Source organism: Symphalangus syndactylus, chromosome X (genome assembly GCF_028878055.3).
Source record: "Symphalangus syndactylus isolate Jambi chromosome X, NHGRI_mSymSyn1-v2.1_pri, whole genome shotgun sequence".
NCBI classification, from domain to species: Eukaryota; Metazoa; Chordata; class Mammalia; order Primates; family Hylobatidae; genus Symphalangus; species Symphalangus syndactylus.
The window spans coordinates 122033472-122050554 of NC_072447.2; the positions used below are offsets into that span (position 1 = coordinate 122033472).

Below are 17083 nucleotides of genomic sequence, written 5' to 3' on the forward strand. Positions count from 1 at the left end.
AAAACATATAAGTGATGTCCTTTGAATTGTCACCCACCACAGGAGGCCACATAATCACTCCCTAATGTTTTCATTGCTCTAAAACCCAAGAATTTCCATCTGTAAGTTGATGAGTCATGTGAGATACCCAGGGCCTTTACTATATAGTCATATTTCATGTACTGTATATACTTTTATCATTAGATGAGTGCATTTTGGTAGTAAAGGAAAACTACCATTTAAACAAAACAACTTCTACTGGTTTTATTGTGTCTCTCCAAGACTATGATTACATCTGCTTTTTTTTTTTTTTCCAATTGATATAGATCCAGTCATTTTAAGTGAAAAGATGCTCTTAGGCTGGGGCTTCACATAGCCTGTTGAAATCCTTAGAATTTTTAAACACCTTGTGTGAAAACTCAGTTAAGAATTTCCCTCTCTTACTTTTGGAGCAACAAATATTTGTTGGTGGATACATCTTGGAAATCAAAGGGGTTTTTGAACTCTGGTCCAAGGTTCCTTGTAGTCAGAAATTTCTCTTATATTATTGGGAACACTAACTGCTAGAAATCAACTTAATCAGCAGTATGAATCCATTTTGGAAGAAGAAAAAAATGAAAAGAGATGGAGAACATCAAAATGTTAACAGTGGTCATTTATGGATGGTGGTTTTCCAAGTGACTTATATTTTCCTCATTATATTTTTGGATTAAAAATTCTTCAACAAACATGTATTGTTTTTATAATTATACAAAACCAATACATCTTATATGATGACAAGGCACCCTGTTTACATGAAGCTAGTAAGGCAGTAGATTGTAACTTTTCTTGGGCCACACACTCCTTTGAGATTCTGGGAAGCTGTGAACCCTCTCCCCAAAAAGATGTACATATAGCACCTTCCATATAATTTTAGTAGTTTCACAGATTCTGTGTAGCCCATCCAAGAATTGACTAAACCCCAGATTAGGAACTACTTTAGGAAGTGGATAGAGTGATACCCCAAAAGGTATTGGCTGCCAAATAAATGTAGCAGGATGCAGAGTTATATACACGTTGTTGGCATCATTGTGGAGGCATCTGATTCAGGGCACAGCCCTGACATTGGACTATGCAAATTGATTGGGACACCATTGCTGTCATAAGAGAGAGGAATTTTTCCATTCACGAAGCCTCAAGTGTACTGTTCTTCCATAGGCTGAGGCGTAGGGAGCTGCCAAGGAGTAAGTCAAAACCTTGAAGGGCAGGCCTGAGAGCCCAGTTGATCCCAGGGCTTGTATCTATGTGAATGAAGCCGCCCCACCCCTGGCACCCAGTTGGGATTTTCTCCAGCTGCAAAGGCTGGAAGCCCCTTGGAGAAGCAGCAGAGAAATAAATGAGAAGGGGATTTGATCCAGGGCTGGGGAGTGGCGGCGGATGTGGTTCAAAATGACAAGGGGTGGTGGGGAAAGAGGTCCCAGTTGAACTGAAAATGAAAGCAAGACAGGAACGCACTGTCACATTGAGAGGATGGCATTTTAGTTGGAGAATGTACAGGAGAAGGTGTAGGCATAGTTTTGTCTGTGTCAAACACCTTGATAACAAACACTATAGGTAGAGGCCTCTGTAGGCAGGATTGCCCTTAGTCTAAGGTCTTATGGTAGCATTTGCAGGGGATACGGGTTAGCATTACAAAATGGGGGTGCTTAAGGAAGGGTGTGGGCGAGTGCTTCTTGCTATTACTTCTTGTAACCAAAGCTAGTTTAGGCTTTTGGGTATGTTCAACACTGCATGGCCTTTGGAGCACTTTTATGGGAAGAGGTAAGAAAATGTTCCTATGGGCACATTTAGCACACAGACGAAATGTGAGCTTCAAGGAAGGGAGGGTGGGTGGGATAGACAGAGAGAGGTTGTTTAGGAGGAAGTTTGACAAGGGGAAAGCTATTACCAGCACAAATGGAGTTTTGCTTGAGTCATCGACTTCTCAGGTTTAATTCAAGTGCGCAACCAATACTATTTACTTTTTCTTTTTTTTTTTTTTGAGATGGAGTCTCGCTCTGTCGCCCAGACTGGAGTATAGTGGCGTGATCTCGGCTCACTGCAACCTCCGCCTCCTGGGTTCAGGCAATTCTCCTGTCTCAGCCTCCCAAGTAGCTGGGATTACAGGTGCGTGCCACCATGCCCGGCTGATTTTTTTGGTATTTTTAGTAGAGATGGGGTTTCACCATGCTCACCAGGCAGGTCTCGAACTCCTGACCTTGTGATCTGCCTGCCTTGGCCTCCCAAAGTGCTGGGATTACAGGCGTGAGCCACCATGCCCGGCCACCAATACTATTTTCTACCTCCCAACATTTCTTCGTGGGGTGCCTTGTTCTATGAAAACTTCATGTATGGCATTGTGAATTTACGAAAAGATAAATTAGTGAGTGATGATTCATACTATTAAAAGTGTTCAGCAGCAGAGCTCCTTTGGACAGCTACCCTAATGTTTGCATTTCAGTATTTTAGAGATTGTGGTCATCCAGGAAAGACTGTAAGAGGCAGAAAAATCTTAATTCTGAAGGTTAGGAAAATATTGACCATGGATTTGTACTTTGCTCATTTGAAGAGCTAGGGACAGCAGTGAATAAGATGACGACACTACAATCACAGAACTTTCATTCAAGGGGGTAGAGAGACAGAAAAGGAAACATCAGGCACTGCACCTTGGCACCTCTGAAATGGGCTGGGATGGCGAAGGAAGCGTAGGAAATAGAATAGCTCTGGGTTTCAGAAGGTGCACTGAATAGGAAGGAGTGGTCACCTGTACTTGGGTAGATCAGGCAGCCTCTTGGGGTCTTGAGGTGGGGGGAGTAGACATAACCAGGCAGATAGGTCAGGATCATCAAATAATGAGATAACATGACCCATTAGGAGGTCTGCCCACCCTGATTGGAGGGCATGGGGCTGGAGGCTGAAGATGGAGACCAGATCACAAGGGATCTAATAAGCCTTGCTGAACAGTTTGAGCTTTATTCTACAGACTCTGGTGAGCCACTGAAGGGATTGAAACAAAGGAATACTGTGATCCAACATATTTCTCATCAAAAGTTGGACCATTTTGGATCAAATTAGCCGTAGGAAAGGTGTTGGGAACAAATTAAGTACAGATTGGCAGCTGATCTTTTCCAAATGAAATCTTCTGGTTAATCTCTGTCACACAAGGACGATGCAAACATTTTCTCTCTCTTAAAGGCTTTTCACATAAGCAGAGCCCTCACTTTGTTTTGCTCAATAGTTTTGTATGCAACTCTAATGAGTAGTTTTCCATAATTCAGTGTATTACTCCTGGAAAACATAGACAATAGGACAAATTTTTAGCCTATGCTGTCATTTTATGGATTAATTTCCATTAACGTTGACCTTCTGGCTTTCAGTGGATAAATGTGGGTAAAACATCTGTTCGTGTCATTCCCTTGCTTAAAAACCACTTCTGGCTCCCCATCACCTACACTAGGAAACAGTCTAAACTCATTGACTTGGCATATGTGGTCCTCCATAAACATTCCTTCCCAGCTCATCTTGGCCATTCCTGCCTGTTCTGTATACCCCAGAATCAATGAACACATGGCTTTCTTCTTCTTTGCTAAGACTTATACTCTCTTCCTTGCCTGCCACGGAGATTTTTATTTCATCCTTCAAGTCTCAGCTCAAAAGCTATTTCCTCTCTGAACTGCCTTCACCAGTGGCATGAATCACTCCCTTCCCTGTGTCTGCATGGCACTCTCTGTATCCGCTAGCCTAGCCCTTACTCCATTGCATCGTAGCTCTTGATTTAGGGATCTCTCTCTCCCTCTAGCCCATGAGTTTGTTAAGGGCAGGGCCCACATCTTGCCTGCTTTTGCCTTCCCAGCTTTGTAGCTCCACTGCCTGACACATGATTAATGCTCAGTGAATCTATAGAACTAAGTTCTATGTTTTCTATTTCTGTTTATAAGCATTCCAGAAGAGTCCTCGGGGAATGACAGAGCAGCAAGCCTCACTTTTGTAGCAGGCTGGTCTGTGAAATATATGGCTACGGTGTAGGAACCTCAAACATTGAAAACTAACCATTCGAATGAAGAACAACATGATTTCTGTACTGAGAACTCATCTCTTACTAAATATTGGAGATTTTGTTGTTGTTGTTGTTTCGTTTTGTTTTTGGATGTATAAAGAAGTGAGGTTGGGTGCAGTGGCTCATGCTGGTAATCTCAGCACTTTGGGAGTCTGAGGCAGGAGGGTTGCTTGAGGCCAGGAGTTTGAGACCAGTCTGGGCAACATAGGGAGACCTCGTCTCTACAAAAATAAAAAAGAAATAGCCAGGTGTGGTGGTGGATGACTGTGGTCCCAGCTACTCAGGAGACTGAGGTGGGAGGATCCCTTAAGCCCAGGAGGTTCGAGGCTGCAGTGAGCCATATACTAAAAAAAAAAAAAAAAAAAAAAAAAAGGAAGTGAAGCTGAGTGATTTTATGTTTTACTTTTCTTGACAGCCTTTGAGATATAATTCTCATTCTATACAGCTCAACCATTTGAAGTGTGTGTGTATATACTATATATATATATATATATATGTGTGTATATACTATATATATATATATATATATATATATATATATATATAGTTTTTTTGAAACAGAGTCTCGCTTTGTTGCCCAGGCTGGAGTGCAATGGTGCCATCTTGGCTCACTGCAACCTCCGCCTCCCAGGTTCAAGTGATTCTCCTGCCTCAGCCTTCCGAGTAGCTGGGATTACAGGCGCCTGCCACCACATATGGCTAACTTTTTGTGTTTTTAGTAGAGGTGGGGTTTCGCCATGATGGCCAGGCTGGTCTCAAACCCCTGACCTGAGGTGATCCGCCCGCGTCAGCCTCCCAAAGTGCTGTGATTACAGATGTTAGCCACCACACCCAGCTGAAGTGTATATTTTCATTTTTAGTATATTCAAAGATATGTGAAGTCATCACTACAATTTTAGAACATTTTCATCACCTCAAGGTTATTTGTTTAAGACAGTCAAAAAACCTTTCATAGAGGTCAACTCCTAAGACTTCTTTTAAATGGTATCTCTGGTGATAGGGGGTTTGTCATAGGGAAGGGAATTGGCTTAAAGAAGAATATAAAGATTATAGATAGGGGCAGGCTTTTTTGTTTCAGAGGAGGATGTGTAAAAAAAAAAGCTGAACACCCAAGGGATAGTTTAACGGATGCTTGTCTGACTTAACACCCTTTCTAAGGATAGAGAGAGGCTAAGCTATAGGAGCTTTCATACAGTGAGACCCTATAAAGTTATAGAACATGGACAGGAAAGTGAGACATGAGTTTCTTTTTTTTTTTTTTTTTTTTGAGACGGAGTCTCGCTCTGTCACCCAGGCTGGAGTGCAGTGGCGTGATCTCGGCTCACTGCAAGCTCCGCCTCCTGGGTTCACGCCATTCTCCTGCCTCAGCCTCTCCGAGTAGCTGGGACTACAGGCGCCCGCCACCACGCCCGGCTAATTTTTTTTTGTATTTTTAGTAGAGACGGGGTTTCACCGTGGTCTCGATCTCCTGACCTCGTGATCCGCCCACCTCGGCATCCCAAAGTGCTGGGATTACAAGCGTGAGCCACCGCGCCCAGCCAGTGAGACATGAGTTTCTAGAGAGACAAGAATTGGGAAAATAATTACAACTTATTAATAGGAGAGTATGCTGTAAGCTTAATTGAACTTGACTGAAGCTACATGAGAGCAATTGAGGACCAGGATGTGTTAGGGCCAATAGAACAGTAAAATTCAGGGCATGATCAGGAAGGGCTTTTTGGCAGCCAACTGTAGACACCTGCCTCACCTCACCAAGAAAACCTAGTTGAAGAAGGTGTGCCTGTTTAGTCACGAGTGGGATAGACAGCATAAATGTAAATCACCTCACCATATCCTGAAATGTTATACCATGAGGTAGAGCATCTCCTGACGTTTTAAAGAGGTAAACTTAAGTCAAAAGAGCTATCACTTTATTTACTTTACATAGCTTTTGTTTGTTTGTTTGTTTGTTATTATTTATTTTTGAGATGGAGATTCGCTCTTGTTGCCCTGGCTGGAGTGCAATGTCATGGTCTCGGCTCACTGCAACCTCCGCCTCCCTGGTTTAAATGATTCTCCTGCTTCAGCCTCCCGAGTAGCTGGGATTACAGGCGCCCATCACCACATCTGGCTAATTTTTATATTTTTGGTAGAGACATGGTTTCACCATGTTGGCTGGGTTGGTCTCTAATTCCTGACCTCAGGTGATCTGCCCACCACGGCCTCCGAAAGTGCTGGGATTACAGGCATGAGACACCACGCCTGGCCTTACATAGCTTTTAGAATATATTATCTCATGCAGTTGTATAAACTTAAAATATTGGGCTCAAAAAAGGTAGAGATAATTTCAATTAATGGATAGATTCAATATGATGGATGGTGGAAAACTAAAATATTTGTAGAAAGGTGCATTTTTGCCCCTATCAAGGTTGATTTTCAAACTAGAGTCTGTCAGTTTTCTTTACTCCATTATCAAGAGCAAGTTAATGAGATGGGTATAGACTGATTGCCAGATCCAGTGTGGAAAATGATGTGTGGCTGCTTTATAGATTACTGAGCTTCTCTAATGGAGTAAGTTTATGCTACTGTGTTCAAATGATACAAACAGGACCTCTAGGAGGTTATGTTTTATTGAATGTAAGTGATTTAGATGGCTAAATCTACATACCTATAGAACGCCTGTGCACTTTACAGTTTTTTCTGCTTAAGAATGCAAGGTATGTTAGAGTTCTGTTTATAAAACTCAGGAAAAAGTCAGAGATGTCTTTTTGTTGTTGTTGTTACAAGTTTAAGGTGAGCACCAAGATCTGAGGCAGGTTATAAAATAGTTGATAAGCATAGAATGAGCACAATCTAATTTCTCCTTGCAGGAATGAATTATTTGCAATAATTTGTGTATGTCTTTGTGAACTCGTTAAATTCTTTGATTTGTTAGAAAGTCATTATGTATCTCCAAGGCACATTTGTTTTTCTTTCTGTCAATAATGGTGTACTAAAGAACAGAAAAAAATTTCTAATTTTAAAAAAGCTCTTTGCCATTCTAGGCTCTCAATTATTCAAGCCCTTCATTTCTTAAACCTCTTTTTATTTTACTTTTGAGTCATTTAAATGCTTATTAGCACAGAGTGAACACAAAAAGCCAGGAGGAATTGAATTCAAATCAGTTTTCCTACCTGTCAACCAGTTTGTTGAGTAAAGTTTGGGCTAAATTGAGCTTTGGGGTAGAAAGTTCATGAAAATTCTATTTATTCATTTGTAGATAATCAAGGTTATTTGCATAATATTTGAACTGGCTGTAATGAAAAACGTTTGTTAACCGAGTGTGAACTAATCATATAGTGCATAGTCTTGTTTGTTTCTTATTGTTTTTAAAGTAAATTCTTTGTAAGTTTTTAAAAGTAGCTCTTGAGTTTTTGTAAATAGTTAAATAGACTTGGAAAGGGGAAATAATTCGGCAGTTAAAACAATTTCTTCCCTATGCTAAAACTCTAAGGGAAAAAATGGGTTTTATGTTTCCTTAATGTTTCTATGTTAGATTTAAAGGCCTTCGAAATCATATTTTGCTGATTCTTAGAACATTAAGTTGTTGTTCCTAAATTAAAGCTGGGAACTGAAAATTTAATTCTGAAAGCATCAGCAGCAACTTGTCCTTCTCTTCTTGTGTGCTGCCATTTTAGCTTGGAGGGCATATGTGTAAGATCAGTCTCTTTGTACTATTCAGCTGGTGATCCCTACACAGAAACTTCTGGCTTTGTAGTTCTCAGGGCTCTCTCCTAGGTTGTGTGGAGGATATTGAGGTGAATTAGACATGGTCCCTTGACAATAGCATACTGTTGTTTTTTTGTAATTTGATTCTTAACCACTTGAAATTGAATCTGCCAACTCCTTTCCCCCAAGTAAAAGACCTAAGGTGCTAATCCCTACTCATTGATGACAAATGCTAAATTGGAAGCAACAGCTTAGAAATGCAAAGATCCTTATCCAATTACACTAAAAGCTCTCTAAGCCAGTCATGTTCAGCATCATCAGGGCGATAGGAAGGCAAGTTGCACTTTGGTAAGAATGATAGCGTAGTTTGAGTAAGTTTTAGAAAATTCTAAAATGCAAAGTTCGTTCAAGGAAATAAAATGTGGTCGGAGCTGAGAAAATGATTTGCTTTTGTTAAGTTCAACGCATAAAGGTTTATGTGGATCATGGTTAAGAGCACTGGCTCGGGAGTCCATCAGATAAAGATTTGAATCCCAGCTCCACAAATAGGTGACACTGGACCTGCCTAAGCCTCAATTTCCTCATCTGTAAAATGGACATAATAAAATAACCTCTCACAGGATTTTGGGGAGAATTAGATGAGATCATAGGTATAAAATGCTTAACCAGGTATACAGCAATGCTTAATGTAAGTGGTAAGAGAAAGTACAAGGCACTGTTCCTGACCGACTTGGTGTTTTTGATCCTGCCTAGGAGACTAAGTAAACCACCCAAAAAGCAGTTAAGTATCCAGGGAATGTTATATATGAGTAAATGCCACAATAGATGGGAAAGACAATAAGGGCTGTTGGGGAGCGAGGAGGGCTATGCTCTCATAAGAATCAGGTGAGCTAAGTGTGGGTTGGTAATAAACATGACCCACTGGTCTCATGGAAAGTATGACTTTTCGCTTAGCTGTTTACTTTAAGAAAGGTCAGTGTCCTGAATGCAGTTTGTATTTAGATTCTTACGCCAAGATTTTCCCCGGAAAATAATCTTTATGAAAAGATGTTCATGTCTATTTTGCAAAGTTGGGTTCCGCTAATTAAAAAGATGCCCCCCCCTCCACATAATCATTAGATTGTAGTTATGCCAAGCTCCTTCAGTAATTGGAGTTCCTATTGGGGAAGAGACAAAGAGATGAGCTGCTGAAAGATGGTCACATTTAGAACAAACAGGTCATGGTCATAACAAAGTCAAATACTCTTTATTTGAACCTCATGAAGAAATTTTTTACAGGCTGGACACAGTGGCTCATGCCAGCACTTTGGGAGGCTTGATGGGTGGATCACTTGACCTCAGGAGTTTGAGACCAGCCTGGGCAACACGGCAAAACCCCATCTCTATAAAAAATACAAAAATTAGCCTGATGTGGTGGCACATGCCTTTAGTCCCAGCTACTTGGGAGGCTGAGGTGGGAGGATTGCCTGAGCCCAGGGAGGTTGAGGCTGCAGTGAGCTGTGATCAAACTACTACACTCCATCCTGGGCGACAGAGTAAGACCCTGTCTCAAAAAAAAAAAAAAAAAATCCTTACAGTTATGGTTCCATTATTGACATGCTGTAAAGGGTTCCTCTCTACAAGTCTCTAATCTACAGTGGTGGCATCTCTCACTTCTGTGAATCATAGCACAACTTTCGCTTCTCCTCATATTCACACACCACTCTTGACAGTTACCTAGTCTCTGATCTTACAGGGTTTATGAATAAAACTAGAAGGCAAGATGAAATGATCTGAGGCCACATAAATCGATATGGTGAAATTCTTCTGATTGATCTAACGGGGAATAGAGGCACTCACACATTTTAGTGTGCAAACACACTTGTACAGTTCCTTTTTTGGAAGAAGATATGGCTATCAAAGGGCATGATAGATGCACAGAAATTACAACAGTCTGTGATCAGCTCTCACATCTTGGGTTTATCTACCTTCCCCACGAGACTGTGAACTTCTCAAGGGCAAGGTCTGTTTTTTTATTCACCTCTGCATTACCAGGGGCTAGCACAGGAGCAGAACCTCAGTAGGAACTCAATAAATGCATCTTTATGCTGAACTCACTTTGTTTTCTGTGCTGCCGGAAATTGCATGCCCCCAGTGGCCATTTTGAGTGCAAAGTGTTATTTTAAGATGCTCTCTGGAGAAAGCACTCTAGGCTCTGCTTACAAATGTCTGAGAGGAAAGGAGAGCCGAATGACTAGGGGGATCTGGAGAAATTCCTAAGTGAAGGTGGTGGAGAAATGATGGGAAGGAGAGACTCACCTCTTTTTGAGTGTGCTACTTCTATCCCAAGACTGTTGTTATTTTTCATGAGAAAATGCTCAGATGTCATTGAAGCTGTAGTCTGACTGCAATACTGCAAAAAAGAACTTTTGGGCTAATCATTCTCTTTCTGAAACCGGTAGTTGCCGTGTTCCTCCTTGTGCTGAAACTCAGTTTGGAGGATGGGGTGGTGGTAGTGGTGGCGTGGTGGTGCAGGGATGTTTTTGAATTGGCCCTGTGCCCTACTGCTCAGCTTTCTGCCTGCTTTCTGGTATCCGTCCCAGTGTGATAAAGGAGAGATTCTATGAAGCCAGTGTTCACTTCAGACTTGCAGAAGAGACATTCTTAGAATTCTTAAGGAGAACTAGTTTCTAAAGTAAAAGATTTACCGGTAAACTAATGACCTTTGGTATGATATTTAAGCAGAAGTAACCCAGGCTCATTTTGCATTGCTTACAGATAAATATTATGTGATTATTCTTGTGTCTTACACATTTCTAATGATAACATGAATATGCTTGCTAGTCAAATGTGCTTTTGGATACATGAGTGGTTGGATGGTTGAATATATACATTCATGTACATTTTTATGTATTTATTTTAGTATTACAGGCATGGTTTTATGTTTATACACATACAGTTACGATGATAAAAGATCAGTCATCCTGTACTGTGAATGTACAGGAACCACCACAAAATTGTAAAGTCTAAGTGGTGATGCTATTAGTGACCCTCAGTGAGGATCCATTGTTTCCTCTCTTTGGACCAGGAAGTGGACTGCAACTGAGTCTATTCTGACGAGTTTCCTTTTTTGCTATCTGTCCTTTCCACTTATATTAGAAATAAAGTTATCTCAATTTATGGAGCTGTGCATTTCTTCCCATTTGTAGAGTTTGCACATAGAAAGCTCATTGAGATTTGGTCCTTAGTGGCCTGTATAAGCAATGGAAAAGTGTACTGCATCCCACGCCATGGTGCCAAAATTGGCATTTTTATTTTACTAGAGATAGAAAAATGCAATTTATTCTCCTTTATGGAATGATATGAAGCTTTCTTTTTCAATAAATGTTTTCAATGAAGAAGATATTTGATTTGAAGAAAAATATGAAGTAAATAATAGTACAGATGGTGTGGTAAATATGAGGATTATATGTGAATAAGTTCGGGAAACTAATAAAAACAAGGATTAGGAGTTGGGAGACCTGGGTTTGAATCCCGGTTCAGCTCCTAATGTAGACAGATGAACTTAGGCCTCCAAGCCAGTTTCTTGATGTATAAAGTTGAAATGATGGTATTTTCCTTGTCTGCTTGACAAGAGTTTGGTAACAAACAGAACGCATATGAAAGTGTTTTCTTAAGACTGCAAGGTGACCTTGAAATGAATTAACAAAAAATACTAATATTATTAGCAAGTTATTCAAGAAAACTTGGGAGTCAGTGAATGAAAACTTTCAAGAACAAATCGTTTTGTTTTGTTTTGTTTTCCCCATGGTGAAAACTGAGTTGGTTCCAAATTTAGGTTGACGGTTTTCCTGTCACTACTTACGGGAAGAAGACTGAAACATATGCTCACTTCTCTCCAGATTGCATAAATGCCTTCGCCTTTTACTTAGCACTGCCCCGGAACTGTATGGAAGTTGCTATTATTTGAATGTTTATAAAGTACCACTTATTGTAACGGGTTTTTGGAGTTATGAAAAAGCACCTTTGCAGGCCAATCAGTGTGCACACTGGCAGAAAGGATAAATTACAAACCTGAAAGAAAGACCCTCTTTGAGTGTATTGGAAGCTTTTATGTATAAGTCTAATAATAGAATGAGAAAGCTGAATGAGAAAGTTAGATAAGGGATATGACGGAGACTGCAGGGCAGAACCACCATTAAATCATGATAATTTTATAGGTCAAAGGTTTTCTTTGTCTCTGATGCCTGCAGAGTTATAACTGAATCCTACTGGAAGGGAAATGTAGGGTTCAGTCCCTTCTCATCTTTCTTCTTGGAGAGATGAATCCTGATTCACAGGCCTAAATCTTCTACTAGGGGAAGCCTTATGGGACCCAGAATAGCCATCCTAACTTTTCCGCAATTGAGCTACCCCCGACAAAGGAAGTAGGCGTGAAGACCCAGAATGCTTAATCAGTTTTAAATGAAAAGTGAAACTTTGTTTTCTATAGCATAAATATATGACCAAATATATATAAATAAATGTGTTTCATTTTTAGAAGGTATATACTATACATTTAAATAAATGAGTAATTCAGGAATTGGAGAACATTACACTAAGTGAACTATGTCAGGCAAAGAAAGACAAATACTGCATGATCTCACTTATATATGAAATCTAAAACAATCAAACTCATACAAGCAGAGTAGAATGGTGGTTACCGGGGGCTGGGGGCAAAGTGGGGGAGATGGTAGTCAATGGTGGGATACAAAGTCTCAGTTAAACAGGAAGAATAAGTTTGGTTTTTTTGAGATCAATAGTATAGCATGCTGAATATGCCTAATAATTGAGTACTGTACATCTTATCACTAAGAATAAATTTCTCATGTTCTCATCACAAGAAATGTTAAATATTTGAGGTGATAGATATAACTAGCTTAATTTCATCATTCTACATTGTATTAAAAATCATAACACCACTTTGTACCCCATAAATTAAAACAATAAGTGATTCATTTTGACATATTCTTTCCATATTAATTTGCAGCTACATTAGAAAGCTGAAGGAGGGCCAGGCATGGTGGCTCATGCCTGTAATTCCAGCACTTTGGGAGGTCAAGGCAGGTGGATCACCTGAGCTCAGGAGTTCGAGACCAGCCTGGCCAACATGGTGAAACCCTGTCTCTACTAAAAATACAAAGATTAGCTGGGTGTGGTGGCAGCCGCCTGTAGTCCCACCTACTCGGGAGGCTGAGGCAGGAGAATCGCTTGAACCCGGGAGGTGGAGGTTGCAGTGAGCTGAGATCACACCATTGCACTCCAGCTTGGGCAACAAGAGCAAAACGCCATCTCAAAAAAAAAAAAAAAAAAGGAAAGAAAAGAAAAAAGAAAGCTGAGGAGGATTTTCTTTTTTCTTCTTTTTCAAATATACTTGAAGTAGGTGCTTGTGAAATTATTTATTTATTTTTTTTTGAGACGGAGTCTCGCTCTGTCGCCCGGGCTGGAGTGCAGTGGCGCAATCTCGGCTCACTGCAAGCTCCGCCTCCCGGGTTCACGCCATTCTCCTGCCTCAGCCTCTCCGAGTAGCTGGGACTACAGGCGCCCGCCACCACGCCCGGCTGATTTTTTGTATTTTTAGTAGAGATGGGGTTTCACCTGGTCTCGATCTCCTGACCTCGTGATCCACCCGCCTCGGCCTCCCAAAGTGCTGGGATTACAAGCGTGAGCCACCGTGCCCGGCCTGGTACTTGTGAAATTATTGTACAGAGAAGCTGACAGATTCAACAGGTTAAAACATTGAAATTTGAGGACTGTTTTTGCAATCTGTACTAGGAAAATGGCACCAAAGCAAGACTTAGATTATTTTTAGTGCCTCAAGCTTGCTTTCTTAGATAGGACTTACTCATTCAATTTCTCTGAGAAATTGATCTCAGACTGTGAGCGTTAGAGCTGGAAGATGCAGTCAGTTTCCTTTTATTTGAGTCCATGGAAACACGGTAGGTATGGCCGAAAGGGGTCAGATTTTCCTGTCAGAAAATCTGAATTTCTCAAATAGGATTTTTTCCTTTTGTTTCAACTCATTTTGCAGTAGTATTTGCAGACATGAGAGGGATGATCAACTTGCTTTGATCTTTGTAGACATGGGTCTACAAATCCAAATTTAAGACTTGAAATAAAGCATAAAGGTTAGGATCTTTTAGATTTGTTGAACACTGAGCTTATTGGTCAGAGTAGTCTACTTTAGTCTTTCTAAATAATCTTCTACAGGAAACTCTGAGATGCCCTTCAGATATGGAAATTGGGTATAGCTGTGACCTGTTGTGAACCATGTATAAAAACTATTCTCAACTTTTCTATGGATGTAGTGATACTAGAGACTACCTCAAATACTATGTACAAAAATACAGGTATAATCCCGATGCTATTATAATATTAAGTCTTAATATAAATTACATTTGGGGTTTTTATACAGTTTTTGTTATAAAATTTTAAGGAAATAATTTCATATGAAACATCATCGTTAAAAATTACTACTGTCTGCCCAGCTTGGTTTAGAATAGAGTGTTGAGACATGGCTCTGGTTGAATCTGAATATCTCAAAGTTCATCAGCAATTAATGACTGGATGCCTACCGTGTGCCAGGTATTCTAAGTGCTGGGATTAAAGAAGTAAACAAATAGAAGAAAATCCCTGCCCTCAAATAGTCAGAGAGGTGAAATAGATGGTATATCAGATTGTGGTAAGTTCAATGAAGGAAAAAAAATGATAGGAAGGTAAATAGTGAGATCCCATTCCCAGTTCAGTACCATGCACATGAGAATCTTGGTATATTTCTTTCTTCTTCTTTCTGCCCTCCCATTCCCCCACAGTTGCAGGGGTCAGGGCTGGTGGTGTGCACGCATGACAGCTATGGGTGCATGTACAGTGGTGATGGCCAGTGGTGGAAGTCAGGGTCACCTCATATGGCTGTGGGGGTTGGGGCTTATGGCATGCACACCTGTGACAATGAAAACTAGTGATGATAGACATTGAAGTCAGTTGCACGTGTATACACAGCTGCAGGGTCAGCCATGGGTGTGCAGAAGTGGGAGCCGTCTTTGTGTATTTCTGAGGGGAAAAAGAAAAGCAGAGCCTTTGCAGTCACAGACCTGGGTTTGAATTCCAGTTCTGAAGGCAAGCAAGTTACTTAACCTCAGTTAGGTCCAGAGTCTCTGCATCTGTAAAATGGGGATAATGATTCAATCTGTTTCATATTGCTATGAGTGTTACATGAAAAAATGTACAGAAAGTGCTTAGCGCGGTGCCTGGCATGTAGAAAGGGCTCAGTAAATGTGAACTGTTACCATTACTCTTATTATGTTACATCCTGGCTTTCTTAGCATCACTGACCCTGCTTCTTGTTACTTTAGCTTCAGGCTGGACCCTACTATCAATGGCCAGCTCGCCTAGAAGAAGTCCAGCAGGGATCCACTGACTTTGTCACCTTGAACCTCACCCTTTCATAACCTGCCCACGGGATCAAGCATCTCTACTATCTATGCCTGCCCCAGCTATGCTGGAACTTAGTATGCCCATGAGACAGTGTCCCTGGTACAGAGTAGGAACCTGAATGTTGATACTTTCTCCCCCAGCGTTGCCCAGAGAGTAGTACAGATGCAGTAAATACCAACAGGCAGACTTCCAAGTATGCCACTTTTTGTTTTACTTAAAATTCAATAATTTTTAGAAGGCACACAGATTAAGTAGAATAACACAGTTGTATTTCTCCAGAACTTTTTTTTTTTTTTTTTGGAGAGACAGGATCTTGCTCTGTTGCCCAGGTATAAGTGGCACGATCATGGATCACTACAACCTCAACCTCCCAGGCTCAAGTGATCCTCCTGCCCCAGCCTCCCAAGTGGCTGGGACTACGGGCATGAGCTATCACACCCAGCTAATTTTTGTACTTTTGTTGGGATGGGGTTTTCCCATGTTGCCCAGGCTGATCTCTAATTCCTGGGCTCAAGTCATCCACCTTCCTCAGCCTCCCAAAGTACTGGGATTACAGGCATGAGCCACCATGCCCAGCCAGAACTCTTTATCTTTAGCAAGGGAACGTCTGTGTGTGTGTGTGTGTGTGTGTGTGTGTGTGTGTGTGTATGTGTGTGTATGTGTTTGGGGTGTGTGTCTAGCTATGAAGAATATTTCTCTTGTGAAAGTGTCTCAATTAAGTACTTAAAAGTATCAGTAATTCCTTCTTTTGAGAAGTAATGTATCTTTAGTACATAGAAAGGAATTTAACTCTTGTGGGTTTGATCATAATAACTTTATTTTTGTCTCTTATAAAGGAAAAGGCCAAAGTTGTTGAGCCCCTGGACTATGAGAATGTTATTGCCCAAAGAAAAACCCAGATTTACAGCGACCCCCTCCGAGATCTGCTTATGTTTCCAATGGAAGATATATCTGTGAGTTCACAAGCACTTCTTTAAAGAAAAAAAACCCTATTTTTTCAAGCCAGTTCTTACAGCAAGAATGTTCTTTGTGTTCTAGATCTCAGTGATAGGTCGTCAGCGCAGAACGGTGCAGTCCACTGTACCAGAAGATGCTGAAAAGAGGGCCCAGAGTTTATTTGTTAAAGAGGTAAGAGGCTCAAAGGCCACAGAAGAATATTCTTCATATATTTAAAATATATACAATATTTATATGTCTTTATATATTTGTAACCTGTTTATAAACAAATAAATGTAAAATATTTAAAGTAGTCTTCCTTTAATGTAAAGGTACAATAAAATTACTAACATTAACTGGCCTAAATAACAAGTCTATATGATGTTAACAAGTCTATATGATGATAAAGCTTAAACACTTCCACAAGGTGCATATGACCTTAGTGTTTTCCTTTTGGATTTGAATACTCTTTGCACTGAGAGTCAGAGTATTCAAAGGGCATATGAATTGGAATTTATTGCCACCAACTGGGTAAGAGAGACACAGTTAATCCATAAAGGAAGATCCCAGTACAGTAATTGCCAAATGGTTTTAGAAAGCCTGTCGGCATAGTACCAGACTTTAAAAAAGTGGATATATATGTACTTTTCCTATATTTCAAATTCAAGATTCCTACTTTCTTTCAGTGTATTAAAACCTATAGCACAGATTGGCACGTGGTAAACTACAAGTATGAGGACTTCTCTGGGGACTTTCGAATGTTGCCATGGTAAGTTTAGCATTCCAGGAAAACATGCAACAGGAGAATTATTAAGCTTTTTTACCTTGTTAAAACCACTTGTGAGGCCGGGTGCGGTGGCTCACGCCTGTAATCCCAGCACTTTGGGAGGCCAAGGTGGGCAGATCACGAGGTCAGGAGATCGAGACCATCCTGGCTAACACGGTGAAACCCCG

General features: G+C 40.6%; 1 protein-coding gene across 3 annotated transcripts in view; it reads left to right on the forward strand.

The window, feature by feature from the left end:
• DOCK11 (dedicator of cytokinesis 11) overlaps positions 1-17083 on the forward strand; it is a 203180-nt gene that overhangs the window by 34286 nt on the left and 151811 nt on the right. For 2 of the 3 annotated variants that reach the window (XM_055267319.2, XM_055267320.2), the window contains exons 2-4: positions 16030-16146; positions 16232-16321; positions 16816-16898. In XM_055267319.2, the coding sequence (XP_055123294.1) occupies positions 16030-16146; positions 16232-16321; positions 16816-16898 (290 nt within the window). Of the gene's footprint in view, positions 1-1479; positions 1780-2002; positions 2125-16029; positions 16147-16231; positions 16322-16815; positions 16899-17083 lie in introns of those variants that run through there. The other variant, XM_063634851.1, reaches the window with a different exon arrangement.